An 18198-nucleotide genomic window follows, 5' to 3' on the forward strand; every position below is an offset into this window, starting at 1 on the left:
CGGGCTCTCTCCCTCCTGCCAACTCCCGTCTCCCCTGGTCTCGGGGGATGGACCACAGGCCTCAGGGAGGAGGGACAGGGCCTTTCTCACCTGGTGGAGGGAAGTGGGGAAGCAGGTGCCAGGTCCTGAGGGGCACCAAGGCCACTGGGGGCAGGTGGACGTGACAGTCGCTTAACCACACAGGAGACCCAGAGGCCCCTGAAGAAGGTGCATAAACGTCCCTTTGGCCTGAGCACCCCACGGCCGCCCCCCATGAGCCCCAATGCTGCCAATTCCGTTCTTGAGGAGCCGCCTGGCCACCCTCTGCCCTCCCTTCCAGCCCTCCCTCCCGTCTGCTGCTCAGGCTGACAACAAACACTGTTCTTTGCAATTAGCACTCACACCATTACCCTCTTTAGCCAATTTCCTGCAACGCTCGCCCGCGTCTTCTGTCTCTGGCGCGGGAGCTCCTGACCGTTACAGGCAGCGGGAGATGGACACCACCCAGAGGAAGTGGACAGGCTGGAGGGGGAGGCTGTGCCCTTGGCGTGTCCTTGACAGTGAGACAGTGTCATCCTTTGAATTTCTGGGAAGCAGCCCCGAGATAGGGGCTGGGGTGCAGCCAGTGCACCTGGGAGGTGATTCCGGGCTCACAGATGATAGGGGCTGGGGTGCAGCCAGTGCACCTGGGAGGTGATTCCGGGCTCACGGAGACTGTCACGGGGAAGGAGAAGCCACGGACGGTACAGGAGGCCTGGCAGGGTCCTGGAGAACATGCCGGAACCGGCCTGAGATGAGCAGATGTTTAATCCTGAATTTAGAGGTGGGAGTGGTCGGCCCGCCTGCTGGGCTGAGCAGATGTTTAATCCTGAATTTAGAGGTGGGAGTGGTCGGCCCGTGGAAAGTTCCATGAGCCCAGGTGAGTCAGGTGAGCCAGGTTCCTGCAGGGGAAGCAGAGGGAGGCAAGGGGCCTGGACACCCCGACTCCCACCCCTCACCTCCCAGTGCTCATAGTATTTTACTAATTCAGGGTTGTTGTTGTTTCCATTTTGACGGATAAATACAATTGTACACTCTTATTCCACCATATGCTTGGCTGACTTAACTGACTTTCAGGGCTATCCTCCCACTCGGGGTCGTTGTAACCCATCCTAGGAACCGGGGCCGTCTTCGCGGGCAGAGCCTGTCTAATGCTGACGGAGATGTGACTGTCTGAAGAGCTGTGTCCCCAAGGCCCTGGCGGCCCATCCGGGAAAGAGGAACCACAGCAGAGAAGCCGGGAGGAAGCCTCAACCCGAGGAAAAGAACAAGGAGATTCCCAAACGATCAACAGTAAACGCCAAGCTTCTCGCTGCCCGGCGCTGGCGGAGCGAGCTGGCCGCACGGTCTCAGGACCTCGAGCATCGCTGCCGGGAGGGCCTGGGGTGAGGAGCCTGCTTCACAATGAGCGGGGATGCTGGGCACGTGCTCACAGGGTGCAGGGAACACACCCTCACAATGACCAAGATCTGCCTGGGGGAGGGGGGGAGCCGGGGGGGTGCACCATCAGAGCATCATTCAAAACAGCCAAATGCAAGATGCACTAAATAAAGGAAATGCAGGATTTTTGAACCAACAATTTATGCCTCATCAAGAAACGTTTTCCAAAAATGTATATTAATATTTTTTTAAATTATTAAAAGGAGGAAATAGTATACAAGTGTATAAAATAGGTAAAATATTAATGTTTAATATATATTTAAAAAATTAATGTTCAGCCACATTTAACTATAGCACAGTTCAATATTCCTTATGCTGTAAGATTAAATGCTCATTCTTGATACTTTTAAAAAAAAGACTGGGAGAAAATGTACCCAATGAATGTACTGACTGTCTCTTAGAGTGGCATTTCAGGGGATTTTTCTTATTTATACTCTTAATATTGTGCACATTTTCTATAATAAGCATGCATTCTTTTATAGCATAACTTTATTAGCGGTATTATTATGTGTCTTGTGAGATTTTGAAGCGTTGCCATAGGAACCCGAGGCAGATAAGCTTCCCAAAGAGCAAAGAGGCACCCTGTGGAGCAGACGTCACGGCGCCCAGGACTCAAGTCACACGTCGCTCCTCTCCCTCGCGTCCAGGGCCACCTCCCCGCCACCCGTGACCTGCACATGAGGACGAGCGTGTGCATGACAGTCCCGGAGAGTGACGCCGTTTACCCATCACTCACAGGCAGGGCCCTCCTGCTGCCTGGGAGAAGGCGCCAGCTGCCCCGTCAGCCCCAGGCCCCCTATAACGAGCCTCTGCTTCATTTGTACCAACTTCACCCCAACAACCTCAGGTCGGTGGCTGTCTTAGTGCGGGTGGAGACCGGGTGACCGGGCTGGGGTGAGTGTGCCATCTGCAATGTCCTCAATCTAACACTCGGAGCCAAACCCCAGGAGCTGGCCTGTGTTAGTGGCCTCTGGGTCACCCACAGAGGGGCCCTGCGAGGACCCCACGCACCTGCAGCCCCGAGTCCCCGAATGAAGAGCGAGGGCTCCCGAGAGTCCTTCCCGTTCCCGGCTCCTGGGAAAGCCATGCTCACTTCCGAGGGAGGCCTTGCAGAAGGAAGAAGGTCCCGGTAAATCATTCTGAACTCATTTACCTACATAGGCGGGATTAGATGAATAACCTGAGGTTCAATTACACTGGCCCCTTTAGACGCTGAAGTTTACCAGGAGGCTGCACTGTGGTTTGTGCAGGGAAACAAAATAAAAACAAAAGCTTCCACGGAGCCATCAATTACCTGCTACCAAACCACAAAGCAGAAGGCCCTGCACCCACCCCAAGCCCAGGAATACCTCAAACGTGCCCCTTGTAAACTAGAAACCCACAGGACCGCGCCTCATCACTCCATAAGCACATGCATTTCTGGACAAAGGCAATGAAACATCGTATTAATCACGCAGCTCATGAAAAAGTGACCTTTCTCTGCTTCATTGTTAAGCAACTAGAAATCTGATGGGCTCAGCTATAGCATCCTCATGGGCACCAGTAACTTATGAAGTCTGCCTGCATGTTTTATAAAGTCAAAGCCATAAACAGCGGCCTTGCTCTCTGCCATCAGCAGTCATTCAGTCGGTCTTTGCTACCCGGGGGCTGCGTGTGGGCTTCCTCGGAACTGCTCAGGAGGCCTGAGGTCTGGGCTCGGGCTCCACCGCAGCCTCTCTCCCCGGGAACCAACACCCGGCTGGGGCTCTCCTTCCCCGTGGCCAATGCTCAGGGGGGAGGATCTAAGGCCGAACGGAGCCTCCCACCTCCGTGAGGCAGGGATGCTCTGGAAATCTCATTAGGAAAACCGCTCAACCAAGGCCACTGGGATCAATTCATGAGCCCATATAAACGCAGCCGGCCGGCGTCCCCGGGAAGGGAAGGGGGGTCCCTCGGGCAGCCCTGAGCTCACGCAGGTCAGTGTGATGCGGTGACGGTGAATTGGGGCTGGTGGGTTTCCAAAGCAAAGAGATGAAAATGTAGATCTGAATAAGATGAAGCCTCAAGAAATGTCGGGAGGCCCCAACGCTCCAGGAGCTGCGGCTCGCTCAGTAGCCGGGCAACATGGAGGGAGGCAGAGCATCATACGGCAGCCGGGGCAGGGGCAGCAGGCAGGGCCAGGAAGGGGACCCCGTGCCAAGAGTGGAAGGAGGGGCGGGCAGGGCGGCCACCACAGCTAGTGACCCGCGGTGACACTGGGTACTAGCCTCCAGGACCACGAGGCCAGTCCGATGGCCCCAGAACGAGCAATTCCACTGGGTGGCAGGGAGGGCGTCTCCGTCTCCATGGGCCTCGCACGGCTGACATCCCCCGGGACGCCCAGAGAAAGGGCGGGCAGATGGCTGAGCAGGAAGGGGCAGGACGCCAGGTGCACCCTGAGCCCCGCCCTGGCCCCGGTTCTTTTCATCCTGGTCCGAGGGACTACGACCCTTTCTGAAATGAATTTGCAGCTTATAGATACATCCAGTTTTAAAATCACGTCCTTAAAAAACAAAGAGCGACCTCCTCCCACCAGGACCTCCTCCCGCGTGTCCCTGGCATTCCCTGCCTTGCGCCTTTGTGTTCCTCGGTGACGTGCTATTTCAGGGAAAGCCCTTGCACTGTGGTTTCCAGTTCCCACGTCCGATTTCCTTTCCAGTCCCCTGTGTCCCGGGCTGCGTTTTATTTGGGGGTGAACGGTCAGTAGAGGAAGCAAGGGGGGCATTAAAAGTCCTGGTGCAAAGGAGGGGGGCGTCTCTGGGGAGAGTGGCTGCAAGAACCCCCTTCTGATTCTTGAGAGCAGGGATCGTCTGTTCCTGGTGCCCGCACTCCAGCCCGGCTCTGCGGGGCCCTGCTCAGACCGCTGTTCTGGGGGAGCTCTCTTCCCCACGGCCCCGCACCCCAGTTCCACGGCACCTGCCCCGGGTGCTGTGCGGAACTTGCTTTGGAATCCCCAAGGTCACCGACAGCGCTCACTGCGATTACCCTCGCACACAGGCCCCGTGGCTGCCTCTGCGCTCAGTCTCATTTCTGAAGAAGTCCGACTGGGCTCAGCGCGTGTTCCAGCGCGTTTCCTACCCAAAGGCCAGAGCAGGACATAAAAGGCACCGGGAGGAGATTCGATTATAACGTGTTTCCCCCCATTAAGTTCAACATGGGATGCGTAGCCACCTGCAATGGAGAAAGCTTGGAAACGAAAAACAGTCAGACGAACCCATAGCCGTGAAGACCCTGCCTGAGTCAGGAAGCCCAGGGGGTCCCTCTGGGAGGGGTGGACCCTGAAAGCTGGCCGGGCGCCAGCAGGACTCTTAACACAGACAGGAGCTTCCTGGAAGTGACCTCCGTGGCTGGGGACAGCGGCACGGTTCCTCGCTCCGAGAGCTGGCCCTGGGTCCGGGTGCTTACCCCTCTCTCCAGGAGCATGTCTCGGAAGTGGGTCACCCGCTCCTCCAGCGGCAGGAGGATCTGGGGCGGCGGTGGCGTCCTGGTGCCCTTGTCCTCTCTCTCCGCCTCCTCTGGGCCAGGGCTCACCTGGCCTTCGGTCCTTTAGGGCACAAGACACAGAGAGTTAAACGCACCCCATCGCGGCCTCCAAAGCCCTCGGAGGAGCTCTTTATCAACAAAGACTCTTATTCTCGGGAAACTCATTTTGAATCCTGGTGCAGTCACCCCAGCGGAGGTGGAGGCATCGGCTCTCGCCGTGCAAACTGCTTTGGTGCATTTCGGGTGGAAAGCTGCGACCGAAACCCTAACTGATGGGCAGCCGGCGAGGAGCTGGTGGAGGGGGCACCGGGGGGCCGAGCAGCCACGGGCCCACGGGGAAGGAGGCCGAGTCTCACAAATCATCGGAGTTCACACCTGGCTCTGTTTTTTCCGGGAGAGGCCTTGGTTCTGCACAAACGCCTGGAGGACGGTGATGGGGAAACTGCTCTGTCACCCCTCAGGGTATGGCAGGTGTTGTCCTGAGTTCCAACCCAAAACGAGACTCAGTGACAACAGGGAGACCGGGACCCAGGGGTTCAGGGGGTTCAGTGGGTAAAGTCCCTCACACAGTCACATCTGGGCTTTCTTTTTCTTTTTCTTTTCTTTTTTTTAGAGAGAGAGTAGAATGGAGGGGGAAAGGCAGAGAGAGACACATCCATTGGTTGCCTCCCACATTTGCCCTACCAGGGCCAGGGATCGAGCCTGCAACCGAGGTACGTGCTCTTGACTGGGATCGACCCTGGGACCCTTCAGTCCGTGGGCCGACGCTCTATGCACTGAGCCAAACCGACTAGGGCACGTCCAGACTTTCTGATGTGCGTCTAGCCCAGTGCTCGTCAGGGTGACTTGCTTCCGGGACACTAGACAGTGTCCGGGGACATCTGTGGTGGTCACACTGGGGAGGCGCTCCCAGCTCCCAGGAGTGGAGGTCAGGGGTGCTGCTAGCCCTGCGATGCTCAGGACAGCCCTCCCCGGGGACAGTGCGCCTACCTGGGGACTCTCAGGACGCCGGGCAGTCTGCACGACTGCATTTGGGGAGGAGGCGATGGGACCGTTCAAGGTCATATGGTCACCTAGTGGCCAGGACCAGGCAAGTCCCCACCTCCCGACACCCTCCAAGTACGTGGCCTTCCTGCCCATGTCTGTCCAGGGTATTGTGAGCATCCATCGGACCAAGCGGGGGAAGGGGGCCTGCTAAGCATGTTCTGTGTCTCACAAGGGTTTTCACCCACGAGGGCTGCAATAGGGAAGAATCCTACTAATGCAAAATGTGCAAAGAAAAGAAATGATTGCTCAGCCCATTAGGAAATCTTATTTATACACCCACTATTTCGGGAGAACGTACAAGCTTTGCTTCATAGGTGATGGTGTGGAATTTTGAAAAAAGAAAATTATCAGTGGATTTGCAATTGTATAATCCGAAGAGTATAATTAGGATTTCTTCGTAATAGATTTCCATTGGTTAAAAATAGAAGCGTGGAAACAAGACTCGTATTGTTGTAACTTGAAATAAGATGAATAAGAGTGCCGGGAGCTCGGCGCCGATCTCACGCTCAAGCTCATTCAACAAAATATGTGGTTCAGGAGCTCAGGGCGTCTTGCAGCCCGAGCTCTCGGTTCAATCAGAACTGGCCAAAGGCAAATGCAAACTTGCTAAATAGATTTTTAATATTCTCATGGCTGAATGACTTTGGTGCCGTCAACTAAAAGTAAATTCGGATACTTTCATAAAGCTCGCTGCAGCCATCATTGTCCCGAGGGAGAGGGCGGCGGCCCCAAGGCCACACTGCCTGGGTACCCGCTCCATCCTGGCCGAGTGGGGTGGGAAAGGTCTCTCCTGGGGAAAGGGTTTCACTGAGCCACCCTTCCCCGAGGGCGACAGGCAGCCACATGGGGTCAGCTCACGCAGGCGCCACCTCAAGCGTCTGCCGTCGCCTTTGACAAATGAAAACCCCGAGATGGAGGTGGAATTGCTTTGCCTCAAATCCCAAAGCCAGTGGGACAGAGCTTGAATGCCCACCCGGAGCTGTCAGACCCCAAACCCACCCCTCACCCAGCGCAGGGCACCACCCAGCCCCTGGTCACCCCTGTCCACTCCTACGGGCTCCAGGGGCCAGAGCCACCGAGACGCCTTCCCACCACGTGTCGTCGCTGAGATGAACCTCAGACCTCCCGCCTCTGTTCAGCGCTGAATCCCTGCTTTGCTCGGTCAACAGAGTCCAACAGTCCTTTTCTTTCTCCGCCACCTAATCCTCTGCCGAGGGAAGAGCCAGAGGAAAGACAGGACACCTACCGGTTCCTCTTGGTTTTCACGTTCGGGTCTTCCAGGCCGTCTTCGGAGCCCGACCCGTCGCTGTGCTCGGCTGGAAGACAGTGGGATTAGGACGGAGGCGTCAGCACTCTGCTTGGCAAACCACCAGGCGGCTTCCCTGCAGACTCATCGGGAAACTGGGCAAATAGATGTCCCTTCATGATGGACCTCCAACCCTGTCACCAGCGTTCTCTGGGAGCGCGTCCTTTCATGGCCACCAAAGAGAAACCTCACTCCCTTAGTGCGGACAAGTGTCCCCGCCCCGCCACTGGGCATCCAGGCCCTCCGAGGGGCCAGAGGACGGGAGACGGAGGTGGGTGTCCACCCCTCGCCCCTGCCCTTCCATTCCACGTCTGCCTGGCGTCCCTGTGCGTGAACCCCCAAAGCGGGCCCCTCCTCTCGTCTCCCGCGATGGATGATCAGATTTCTCCCGCAGGCCGCCTGCCCGTCAGTGCTGGCTCCGCGGCTACTTCAAAAAGCCAAACTGATTTTGAAGACAGTTCACCTCCTCCCATCCTGAGAAGGTCGGCTCTGTCAATGTTTGATGAGCTTTGGGAATGAAAAAGTGAAACGGTGCCTGGGTGTTTCATATTTGTCTCCAGGAGGAAGAGAGGAAAAATGAACATTATGATTCCCGTCCTGGCCGGCAGAGCGGTTTGCCAACGCTCCCCGGCATCGCCACGGCCTGGCGCCCTGCTCCTCATTCTCTACGTGAGTTTCCCCAGGAAGCCACCTCTCACCGCCGTGTCCCCGCGTGCGCACGGGTGCAGGGGTCGCCTTACAGAGCCTGGCCAGGGTGGGCGCTGACACGGAACTATGGGAACAAGTGGTCTGATTCTCTCATTGTGCAAAGAGGAGGCGTAGGCCAGGCCACCGGTGGGGTCGGAGGTGGGACAGGGTCCATGGGAAGGTCAGGGTTCCTCCCAGAGAGCGGGGTGGGGGAGTTCTGGGTGGGGGTGGGGTCCACATTCCCATGGGCCCTGGTCTCGGATCGTGCTGAGCGTGGCCCCTGGCGCCCTGTGGCTAGAGACCGTGTACACTGTCCCTGGGCACACGCAGCTCGGGAAAGCACCCTTTAGTGTCACAGCTGCGTGTGCCCATGGGGACAGTGTATGTACGTTTGTCTTGAATGTAAAAGACTAAAACGTTTACAGAGCGAGTGCAGGCGGTGGCGGCTGGGACCCATCAGTGTGGAAGCCCGCGGCTGCTGTCCCCGGCTGCCCCTGCCGCAGGCACGGGGCCCAGGCTCCCAGAGCTCGTGTTAATCACAGCCTCAGAGCACCATGTTGTTGTGGAGTCAGACCTGCAGGGTGCAGGTCCCAGCCCCCGCTTCACAGCAGATTAACCTTGGTCAAGTGATTACCCTCCTCTCTCTCATTCCCTCTCCTGTAAAGCAGGGATCACGACGGTGGGTTGCAGAATAAGGCCCCAAAGACGTGCACGCCCTAACCCTCGGAGCCTGGGGATGGATTAGTTATGAGGCCGAGGGAGAAGGTTGCCAAACAGCAGCCCTTGAGATGGGAGGCAACCCTGGATCCTCCAGGCAGGCCCCGGGCATCGCGAGGAGTGGGCCAGAGCGCTGCGAAGGTGCCGCCCTGCAGCCACGGGACCTGGGAGAGGCGGGAGCGCGTTCCTCTGGGAGCCGCCAGGAAGACCACAGCTCCGCCCCGGCCACGGAGGCTTCTGCTGGGCTCCGACCTCCAGGGCTGTAAGATAACACATCTGCGTTGTTTTAAGCTGCTCGGTTTGGGATGACGTATTCCAGCAGCCACAGAGGCTCACACAGAGGCACCCACCGCGAGGAGCTGCGTGGAGCCATCCGTGTACCCCGCTGTCCCTCCCGCATTCCCTCCACCTCGGCAGGCCTCACCGGGGTCTCCTGTCCTCCTCAGCCACTGGGAGGCACTAGCAGGGACAGAAAAGCAGGAGCTGCAGTGCTCATCGCCCGTCTCACCCTCCCCTCCTCCTGTCCACTCCGAGGATGAGCCCCCCCCCCCCCCGTCACTGTCCCCAGTCCGTCCCCCAGGCTGCACCAACCCCTCCCGGAGGGAGGGCCTGGATTTCCCATTTGCACGGGGCAGGCAAAGCGGCCGAGGCCACGAGGCAGGGGTGTGGGTGCCGGGCTGCAGGAGGGTTCTGCCATCACCTGGAGCAGGTGACCGTGGCTGCAGGTAAGCACAGGGCAGCTTCTCCACAGGTTGGAGGAAAGCTGACCCTGGGAAAACAAAAGTGAGTGCACCGGTCCCCAACTGACGGTGGTTCCGCTTAGGATTTGTCGACTTTACGGTGAGCGAAAGTGACACGCATTCAGCGGAAACCACACTTCACATTCTGAATTTTGATCTCTCCTGGGCTAGTGATATGCCGTGGGGCGGGATACTCTGTCGTGATGCCGAGTGGCGGGGTGACGAGGGTGACCCTCTGATGCTCAGCGTGGCCAGTGTGTTCTCGGTGTTGTGTTTTGAGTTACCACATCCCGCCATGTCTACAAAACACCCACCCGTGTCCCCTGCTTCTGGGGCAAAAAAGAGGAGGCAATGGCTCAAGATGGAACGCAAGAGAATCGCCCACCTGTGGGCTAGCGGGATGCTCTGAGCACCGTTAAGGTGGGCGAGGCTGAGCTAGGGCCTTAGGCAGGTTCAAGGCATTAGATGCATCTGTGGTTTATGATCGTTTGGACTTAGGGTGGGTTATGGGGACGGAACCCCATCATAGGCCGAGGAGCATCTGCCCCCTCTACGCTGAAGAGCTCGTAATAGCCGGAGTGCCCCGCAATGTGTCGGGGATGCGTGCGAGGGCTGGCACTTTCCATTCACTTTCGTTCCCAAGCATTTATTCTCAGCTAACAGCACGGCTGCTAAGACCATAAAAAATCTGGATGCTCTGCAAGATAATTAGAAAATAATTCAGGCCTTCGCCTTAATCTCTCAGCCCTGCCAGCACAGAGAAAAAGGGGCCCTTTCCTGACCTGCTGAGTGATGGGCGGCTCAGTACTGCGGGCAGCTCTGTCTGCTGCCCCCCGAGCTGCCACACTCTCAGCTCCCACTTCAGTGCCTGCCGTTCCCAGGAAAGACCAAGGTGTGTGCACGCACACATACATGTATGTGCACCCACACACATGCACATGTGTGCATATGCACACACGCGTGGATACATGTGCGTGCACACAGACCTCTAAACCTAATAGCAGCTAAATGTGGCCGTTGTTTTATAGAATTCATTTATTTTGCTTCCTTTTGAAAAATAGTGGCTATCAACTGGAATGCTTGATTGTTCCATCTCAGACTAGTAACAGGCATTACTACATTCAAATCCATAATAGTTAACAAAGTCTCCACCAATCACTATGGCTCCTGGAGCCTGTTCTTATCCTCATTAGGGTCAAATGGTTTAATGAGTCCTAGTGGATGACCAGCCAGGGAAAAATGCCACGGCTGATGGCTGAAGGTCACAGCTCTGCGGGGAAATCCCTCCTTATCCTCCAGAGCACCTCCTGTCCGAAACCTGCTCCAGGCAACACCATGTGGGTGGGTCTCCGGAAATTAGAAGCTGTGCATTCAAATGTCAGTTCTACCCGACAACAGGAAGTTGAGAATTGAGGTCACCGGCATAGCTTTAAGATTCGGGTTTTAAAAATTACTGGTTTAAGAACATCGCTCTTAGAAGAGAAAGCAAGGTTAAAACTTCCGTCACGACATGTAACTGTATCATCACACATCTATCTAGGTAGAGGAGTTAGGGCCACCGGAATAAGTGGATGGAAGACAAAAACACCTGAATATATTGCAGCTAAATTCACTGGTTGCTCCTGGTTGTGTTTGTGGGATCTGAGGCTCCATTCTCCCCCTTTTTCAGTATACAATGAGACGCGTGGTCTAGAGTGAAATGGAGCACTGACCTATGACCCCGTAATTCAGGTCCCTGTCATGAAGCTCGTTAAACAAGGAGGCTCAATGTGAGGACACCCCCACAAAGAAACAGAAATCAATCAAAACACGAAGAACAACCATTACCAAGGAGCCAGCTGGGCTCTAAACCACAGCCAGCCAATAACTTCCCTTCTTCGCGTCTGCCCCTGGACCACATGAGTCCTTCCCCGTGGGTGGGGCGCTCCTAACCACTTCTGGTTCGGTGCTCCCCCATTAGAATCTTTTTTGCTCAAATAAACTGTGGAAATGTGTAACGTGCCTCAGTTTATTTCTTACCACTGTCCCTCCCCCTCCTGCAGTCCTGAGCGTTGGAACTGGCAGGTGCCTCAGTGGGGAGTCTGTGGACGTGGTTCAGTTTCAGTTGGCCCTGGCCTGGTTTGTTCCAAATGAGGGAAACGGGAGAGCACCTATGCGTGGACTGCTAATGAGCTAGCTGCCTTCTCATGGCGACCAAGGCTGGGGAAAATAAGTAAATAAGTAAAAACAGCACCCAATTATCTACAAGAATGCAGGCTAAGCCAGGAGCCAGGAGCCTGCCTGCGTGATCCACCTTCCACCAAGCAAATAGAACCATCGCCACGACGCACCTACGGTTTCTCATGGGCTGCGTGGCCTCCTGACATTCCCCAGCATGCGGAGTTCTCGACCTCAGGGGATGGACCTCAAGAGGTGGCTTTCTCTCAGGGTCTCTGGCTCCAGCCCTCGTTCAGCATGTTAAATATCCCTCTTAAAAACGCATGCCATGCCTGGCTGGTTTGGCTCGGTGGATAGAGCGTCAGCCTGCGATTGAAGGGTCCTGGGTTTGATTCCTGGTCAGGGCACATGCCCCGGTTGCAGGCTCAATCCCCAGTGGGGGGCGTGCAGGAGGCAGCCAATCAATGATTTTTTCTCATCATTGTTGTTTCTCTCTCTCTCCCTCTCCCTTCCTCTCTGAAATCAATAAAAATATATATATATTTTTTTTTAAAATATGGATGTCAGCCCAGATGGTGTGGCTCAGTAGTTGAGCATCAACCTATGAACCAGGAGATCACGGTTCAATTCCCAGTCAGGGCACATGCCCTGATTTGGGGCTCAATCCCTAGGAAGGAGCATGCAGGAGGCAGCCAATCAATGATTCTCTCTCATCATTGATCTTTCTATCCCTCTCCCTTTCTTTCTGAAATCAATAAAAATGTACATTTTTAAAATGGATGCCTGCTTATCAAAGGAGAAAACCATCCCAGACCCAATTTCTATTGTGCCTGCCATCAGCTGAGGGGGAGCAGAGTTCGTCACCCCAACATGTGCCTCTTTAGGACATGGAATATTTTAACCTGGTTATTTTTAAGGAACAGAAGATGCAGAGAGAACTCCTGACCTTCCCCCTAATATTTACACTGAGGCCCTGTCCAGGGAGGCAGCTACATCACAGTAACCACAGTTACTAAGAACTAAGGGTCATAGACAGAGGAACCCGGCGAGGCCCTGTGGTTGCTGAGGGCCCAGCAAACACTCAGTTACCAAACACCGGCTTTCCCAGGCCCAGGTGAGTGGCCGTCCTGCCCTTTGAAGTCTCAAACCACAACCTTCCCCCTTCCTCTCCAGCTACGAATGGCGTATAAACCTCCTCGGCCTGACTTGTCCTTGGCCCCACATTCTTACGGGACCCCATACGTACAACCGCAAGAAATTTGGGACATTCTCGCCTGTTCATCCGTCTCATGCTAATTTGATTGTTAGCCCAGCCAGAGCTTAGAAAGGTGGGAGGAAAATTATTGTCTCCTTCCCCACACGGCTAAGACTTTACAGATTCGGTTCAAGAGGCGCCCAGAACACGCCTCTTTTTCCAGCATCCGCGGGCTCCAGCTCTCTGGAGAATGTCCTTATTATATTAACAGAAACAAACATATTAAACTTGTCATCTCTCCATCCTGAGAGACAAACACTGGCTTCCCAGGAGCAGTGGCTTCTACTCAGAGCTGTGAAAATGTCAAGAAAGCTTATAGAACCCCCTCTTCTGAAGTCCAGGCAGATGCCTCTGAGTTTGACTAAAAGAGGGGGCTGCTGTCATTTTAGCCCTAGATCAGTAGAGACAAAAATGTCATTGCAAACCCAACAAACACCCACAAAATAAAACCAAACCCCTCTTTCAAGGGGTCAAGCGCCTATGTGTCAGGTCAGCCCAGAGCTGACCTCAAGTGCCCCCACAGTGTGGCCCATGAACTGAGGGAGGGGCTCGCCCAACACGGAGCTAATGAAAAATGTGGGCGGTCTAATCGGAAAGACCCAGACTGAAGACGCGCCATGTTCTCCTCTGGCTCTGGGACAGCTGGCCCGCTGCCCGGCACGGTCCCCTCGCCAAGCACATGGCTCCACGGGTTCCAGGAGCCTCCAAAGAAACAATAGGTGGTTTCGCACCCCCAGGGGAGGAAACGTGTTATCTGTGTACACCTGGTCTCTCCAGTGGGGTCCACAAGCCATTGAGAAAATTACACGCTGGCTAACGACGAGGCGGGAGGGACACGTGGAGCGGCCGAGGGATGAAAGGCCTTCCTTCTCTGAGTTAAAGACTGACACGGAAAGAAAGCCAGAGCCGACCCTCCGGAGGATCGATGTTTCGGCAGAAAGCGCCATAAGAATGTAATTACTAAATTCTGAAGCTGCCTTAAAAGTCACTGTCCCCCACAACCAGGGACAGCACACCTCCCACCCGCTCCCTGGGAATGCCCAGCCTGGACACGCACGGGGGACCGCATGGGTCCCGCGCTCACCGGCCGAGGCCTCCAGCTTGCGCTTGTGCGGCGGGTCCTCGAGGATCCTGTTGAGGTCCCCGCGGTGCTCCAGGTCCACGGGCTTCTCCCACACGGACAGCTGCATCGTGGGGTTGAAGAAGAAAACCCGGTCATCGCCCGTCCAGACCACGCACCTGTTCCGATGGAAAAACCCACCTGAGTTACAGACATTCACGGAGGACACGGTGGGTCGGTGCCCACGTCCTCCCAGGGGTCTGGTTTCCAAAGAAAAGGGACCACCTCACCTCCGGCCAGAGCACGTCCAGGGAGCCTGGCTGTCCCACGGGCCTCCGCTGAGGCCACCAGCCCGATCTCCAGGGTCCTCCCTGCCGCCTGCCCTCCCCCTGAAGAACTAGAGGTGCTAAGACACCAGGAAGCATGGCTTCCAGAAAGCCGACCCCCCAAACGTGAGGCCCCGGCATTCCTTACCAGGTGGACACACGCATTTTCCCACTGAGCTCCTGGGGGATTTTCCAGTCAACTTAGGAAAAGTCCATTTCACTAAGAAAGGGGCTCGGGCCCTGGCTCGCGTGTTCAGTGGCCAGAGCATCGGCCCGAGCACCAAGGGATCTCAGGTTCACTTTCCGGTCAAGAACACGAACCTGGGTTGTGGGTGTGCTCCCTGCCCCCTAGTCAGGGTGCATATGGGAGGCAACAAGCCAATGCGTCTCTCACATGGATGTTTCTCTCCCCCTTTCTCCCTCCCTCCACTCTCTCTGAAAAGCAGTGGGGGAAAAAATGTTCTTTGATGAGGATTAATAAAAAGATAATAAAAAGTTTTTTAAAAAGGAAGCAGCTTTACAGTTGGGGATTTATCTGGCCCCATCCTCTCCCGATCCCAGACTGTCTCTTGTACGTTTGCTGCATTGGGGATGCACCACCTCTGAGCTCAGAGACGCTGGGTCCAGAGACGCTCCCTGGACACCCTGGCTGGGGGGATTCCAAAGTGGGGGGATTCCCTACCTTCCACCACCGAGCTTCTAAGCAAGGGAACACGCAGTGAATTAGGGGCTTAATAGGGGATTGTTCCCCGGGGAGCGGAGTGACAGTTAACTCGGTACATTCCTATCCGGGCACAGAGAGCCTGGCTCCGGGCCAGTGGGACGCGGTGCGACTGAGCCAGATTGCTGGTGGCGGGCAATGACAGCAGCAGCTTCCCTTGAAGACACAGGCCATCGACTCGTCACAGCTGGTTCCCACTAGACCGAGCCCGCTGTACCACGGGAAGTTAATTTTATGTATCGTTTTAAGTAATACGTGCATGTTCCCCTCCCTTAATCACAGCGTAATTCCTGGATGGCGGCCAGACTCCCTCTTCTCTGTTCCCACCCCCAGAGGCTCTGGGCCCTGCACCAAGTTTAAGTCCGGTCCGGAGCACCCACAGGTAGCAGCCCTAACACGTAAAATCCGGATGTCACCATCGAACACAGAGCTGCTGCTTCGTGGGGAGCAGGATTCGCACAGTCACCTTCAGGTAGCAAAGCCCAGCGTGCGCAGGCTCCGCGGGGGGTTGGGGGGGGACATGTCAGCTTCTCTCCCAGCTCCGACCTCAGCCCCGGAGGGAGGGGCGACATGCCTGGTGCCTGCCCACCCACACGAAGACGCGCTGGGTCCCTTTCACCCTCCGTGTTTCGCCCTGTGCGTCCCGTCCCAGGAGAAGTGTCCTTCCCAGGCCAGAGCCTGGTGTTCACGGGGTCACATCCCAGGGCTGAGTCTTGGAATTGAGAGGCAGTGTCCGTATGCCCTTTGCTGTCTTTTCTCTTCTCCTCATTCTACCCCCTACCCCTTTGTCTGGGGGAGGGGCTGACCTGGCAGCATGGCTGAGCAGCCCTGGCTGGTCTCCAGGGTGGGTGGGTGAGGGGCCATGGGATCTGCAGACACAAAGATTCAGGGGAGGGGAGAGTAGAACCTCCATCCCACCTTCCTTCCTGTGATGTCCTGGTTTATAATGAAACTAGAGGCCCAGTGCACGAAATTCATGCACAGATAGGGTCCCTAGCAGCTGCCAGCTGCCGGCCGGGGGTGGGGGTAGGGCTCCCTTCCCCCAGCTGCCTGCCACCGCTGCCGCCCCCTGGTCAAACTCCTGGTCTAACCCCCGGTTGAACTCCCGGTCGAGGGGACAATTTGCATATTAGGCTTTTATTATATTATAGGATGGATGTACTTGATCTTTGCCCTGTTTCTGGCACAGAGCTCCTCAGACCCTCGGGATTTCCTCGGGAAGAGAGCAGGCGTGGCGAAGGTGAAATGGTGTGTGGTTATTCTCACCACAGGCGGAGTGGGATGGTGCCTGAGGATGGGCTGGGTGGCGGCCAGGGAACCACCCTGTGATGAGAGGGTTGGAACCACAGACCTCTGGGCAGGGGAGAGGATGGAGATCGGGTCCCATCACCCCTGGTCGATGATGTCATCCATCACACCCGTGTAATGAACCTGCCATAGAAGCACTAAGGACAGGGTTCAGAGAGCAGCATACGGGTTTGGGGGAGTGGCGCTCTCGGGGAGCCCGGGAGCTCTGTGCCCCTTCCCAGACCTCGCCCTGCACCTCTCTCCATCCGCTGGTCCTGCGTTACATCCTTTCATAATGAACTATGAGTAAACTGTCTCTGAGTTCGTGAAACATATGTCCCCATATGTTCATATCTAAATAACGAACAAATTCCAGCAAATTAATCAAACCCAAGGAGGGGGCTGTTGGATCCACCACAGATGGGTCAGAAGCCCAGGTGACAACCTGGACTTGTCTCCAGGGAGACAGTGTCCAACCGGGTTAAACCGTGGCCACCCAGCCGGCGTGGAAGAACCGCTCTGCGTGTAAACCCGTTCATCCCGTGTCGGGAGTGACGTGTTGCAGGGGAGTCTCGAGCGCAGAGGAGACACGCATGGGTGTCTTTCTCCCCTCCCCAGCCCGTCCTCCAACCCCACCATCCCCAGCTCCAGCGCCCGCCCGCCGACAGCGTTTCCTTAGTGGAGCACAGCCGAGGCCCAGAGGTCCTGCTGGCCACTCGGGAGCAGGGCGAGGCGGGCACAGTGCGGGGTGCCAGGCGGCTCTGAGCCGGGAAGCGCAGCCTCCGTGTGCTCACCGCTCAGCTCCAGGGCGGGCGGCTCGCATCTCTCCCAAAGGCTGGCCAGGCTGGTGCCACGTGAGCATCCAGGACAGCTGAGAGCAATGCCTGGCACCTTTCAACTTGCTGTTTTCCCACGGGGGACCTCCTCCAGCCCCTCCTTCTACGGGAAGTGTGCCACGCTGAGGGGCAGATGGAGACACGGGTGGCAGCCTGACCCGATGCCGCCCAGACAGTCCTCACGTCCCCGCCCGCAGGCAGCGCAGCTGATGGCACAGAGACTCAACCAGACCTGGGCCACCTGTCTGTGCGCCTGACCACCATCACTTCAACTCCGCTGCCTCTTGCAAGACTGTATCTACCCATCTCTGTTGCTGCACAGAAACATATGTCCCGTATTTAAATAACGAGCAGCAGGAAAACGCCAGGCAGGGCCCGCAGCTGCTGGCGGCTCCGCTCTGTGGAGAGGAGACGCGAAACCCTCAGGCGGCGTGGGCTCAACACCAGAACGACGCCCGGGACCCAGCCTGTCCCCACAGCACAGCTTTCCGGGGGCTCCATCTGACGGTGGCGAGGGCTTCCAGAAGAGTCCGCCCTCAGAGAGATTCAAAGTGCACCTCCTTCACCGTGGCATCCATCAGAGCCCCAGCTCATCGCACCCCAGGGGCGGCCAATCTCGGGGGGATCCCCACTGCAGGCTCCCCCGCCCACCTGCCCACACAGGTGCGGCCCATGGCTGTCTCCGGGTTCAAGTGAGGCTGCCTGGAGACTAACAAGAATAAGCCGAGAGCAGGACTGGAAGGACACAGCCCACAGGGTTCCCCGGGACGCGCCGGCTGACGGCAGACGGCACCTGGCACCTAGCACCCGCCGTGGCTGTGATGTCACCCTCTCAATGCGCCGCCCCCCCCCCCCACACACAGCCCCCACAACCGCATCCTGCTCTCTAAACTCCGGTTCTAAAACTGTTTTTTCCTGGAATAACCTTTTCGTTCTGCCTCCAAATCACTCCATGCTGACAGGGCATTTAAGAACCAATGCTGCTCGCTCCCAAAGGTATTTGCAGTGACTCCTTGGAGGAGTCCTCACCGTTTTTGTGTGTTTAGCAATTTTACTTTCACTGGTGTCGTTATGAACAGCCACCCGCTACTCTTCCTGGC

At 56.5% G+C, this 18198-nt stretch overlaps 1 protein-coding gene across 1 annotated transcript in view; it reads right to left on the reverse strand.

Annotated features, from left to right (window-relative positions):
- Positions 1-18198, reverse strand: part of TCERG1L (transcription elongation regulator 1 like) — a 99036-nt gene that overhangs the window by 6984 nt on the left and 73854 nt on the right. Inside the window, exons 6-9 of the mRNA XM_023762660.1 lie at positions 14937-14953; positions 13953-14107; positions 7253-7322; positions 4882-5020 (exon numbers count right to left, since the gene is read on the reverse strand). Coding sequence (XP_023618428.1) covers positions 4882-5020; positions 7253-7322; positions 13953-14107; positions 14937-14953 — 381 coding nt within the window. The remainder of the gene's footprint in view (positions 1-4881; positions 5021-7252; positions 7323-13952; positions 14108-14936; positions 14954-18198) is intronic.

Source organism: Myotis lucifugus, unplaced genomic scaffold (assembly GCF_000147115.1).
Source record: "Myotis lucifugus unplaced genomic scaffold, Myoluc2.0 scaffold_255, whole genome shotgun sequence".
NCBI lineage: Eukaryota > Metazoa > Chordata > Mammalia > Chiroptera > Vespertilionidae > Myotis > Myotis lucifugus.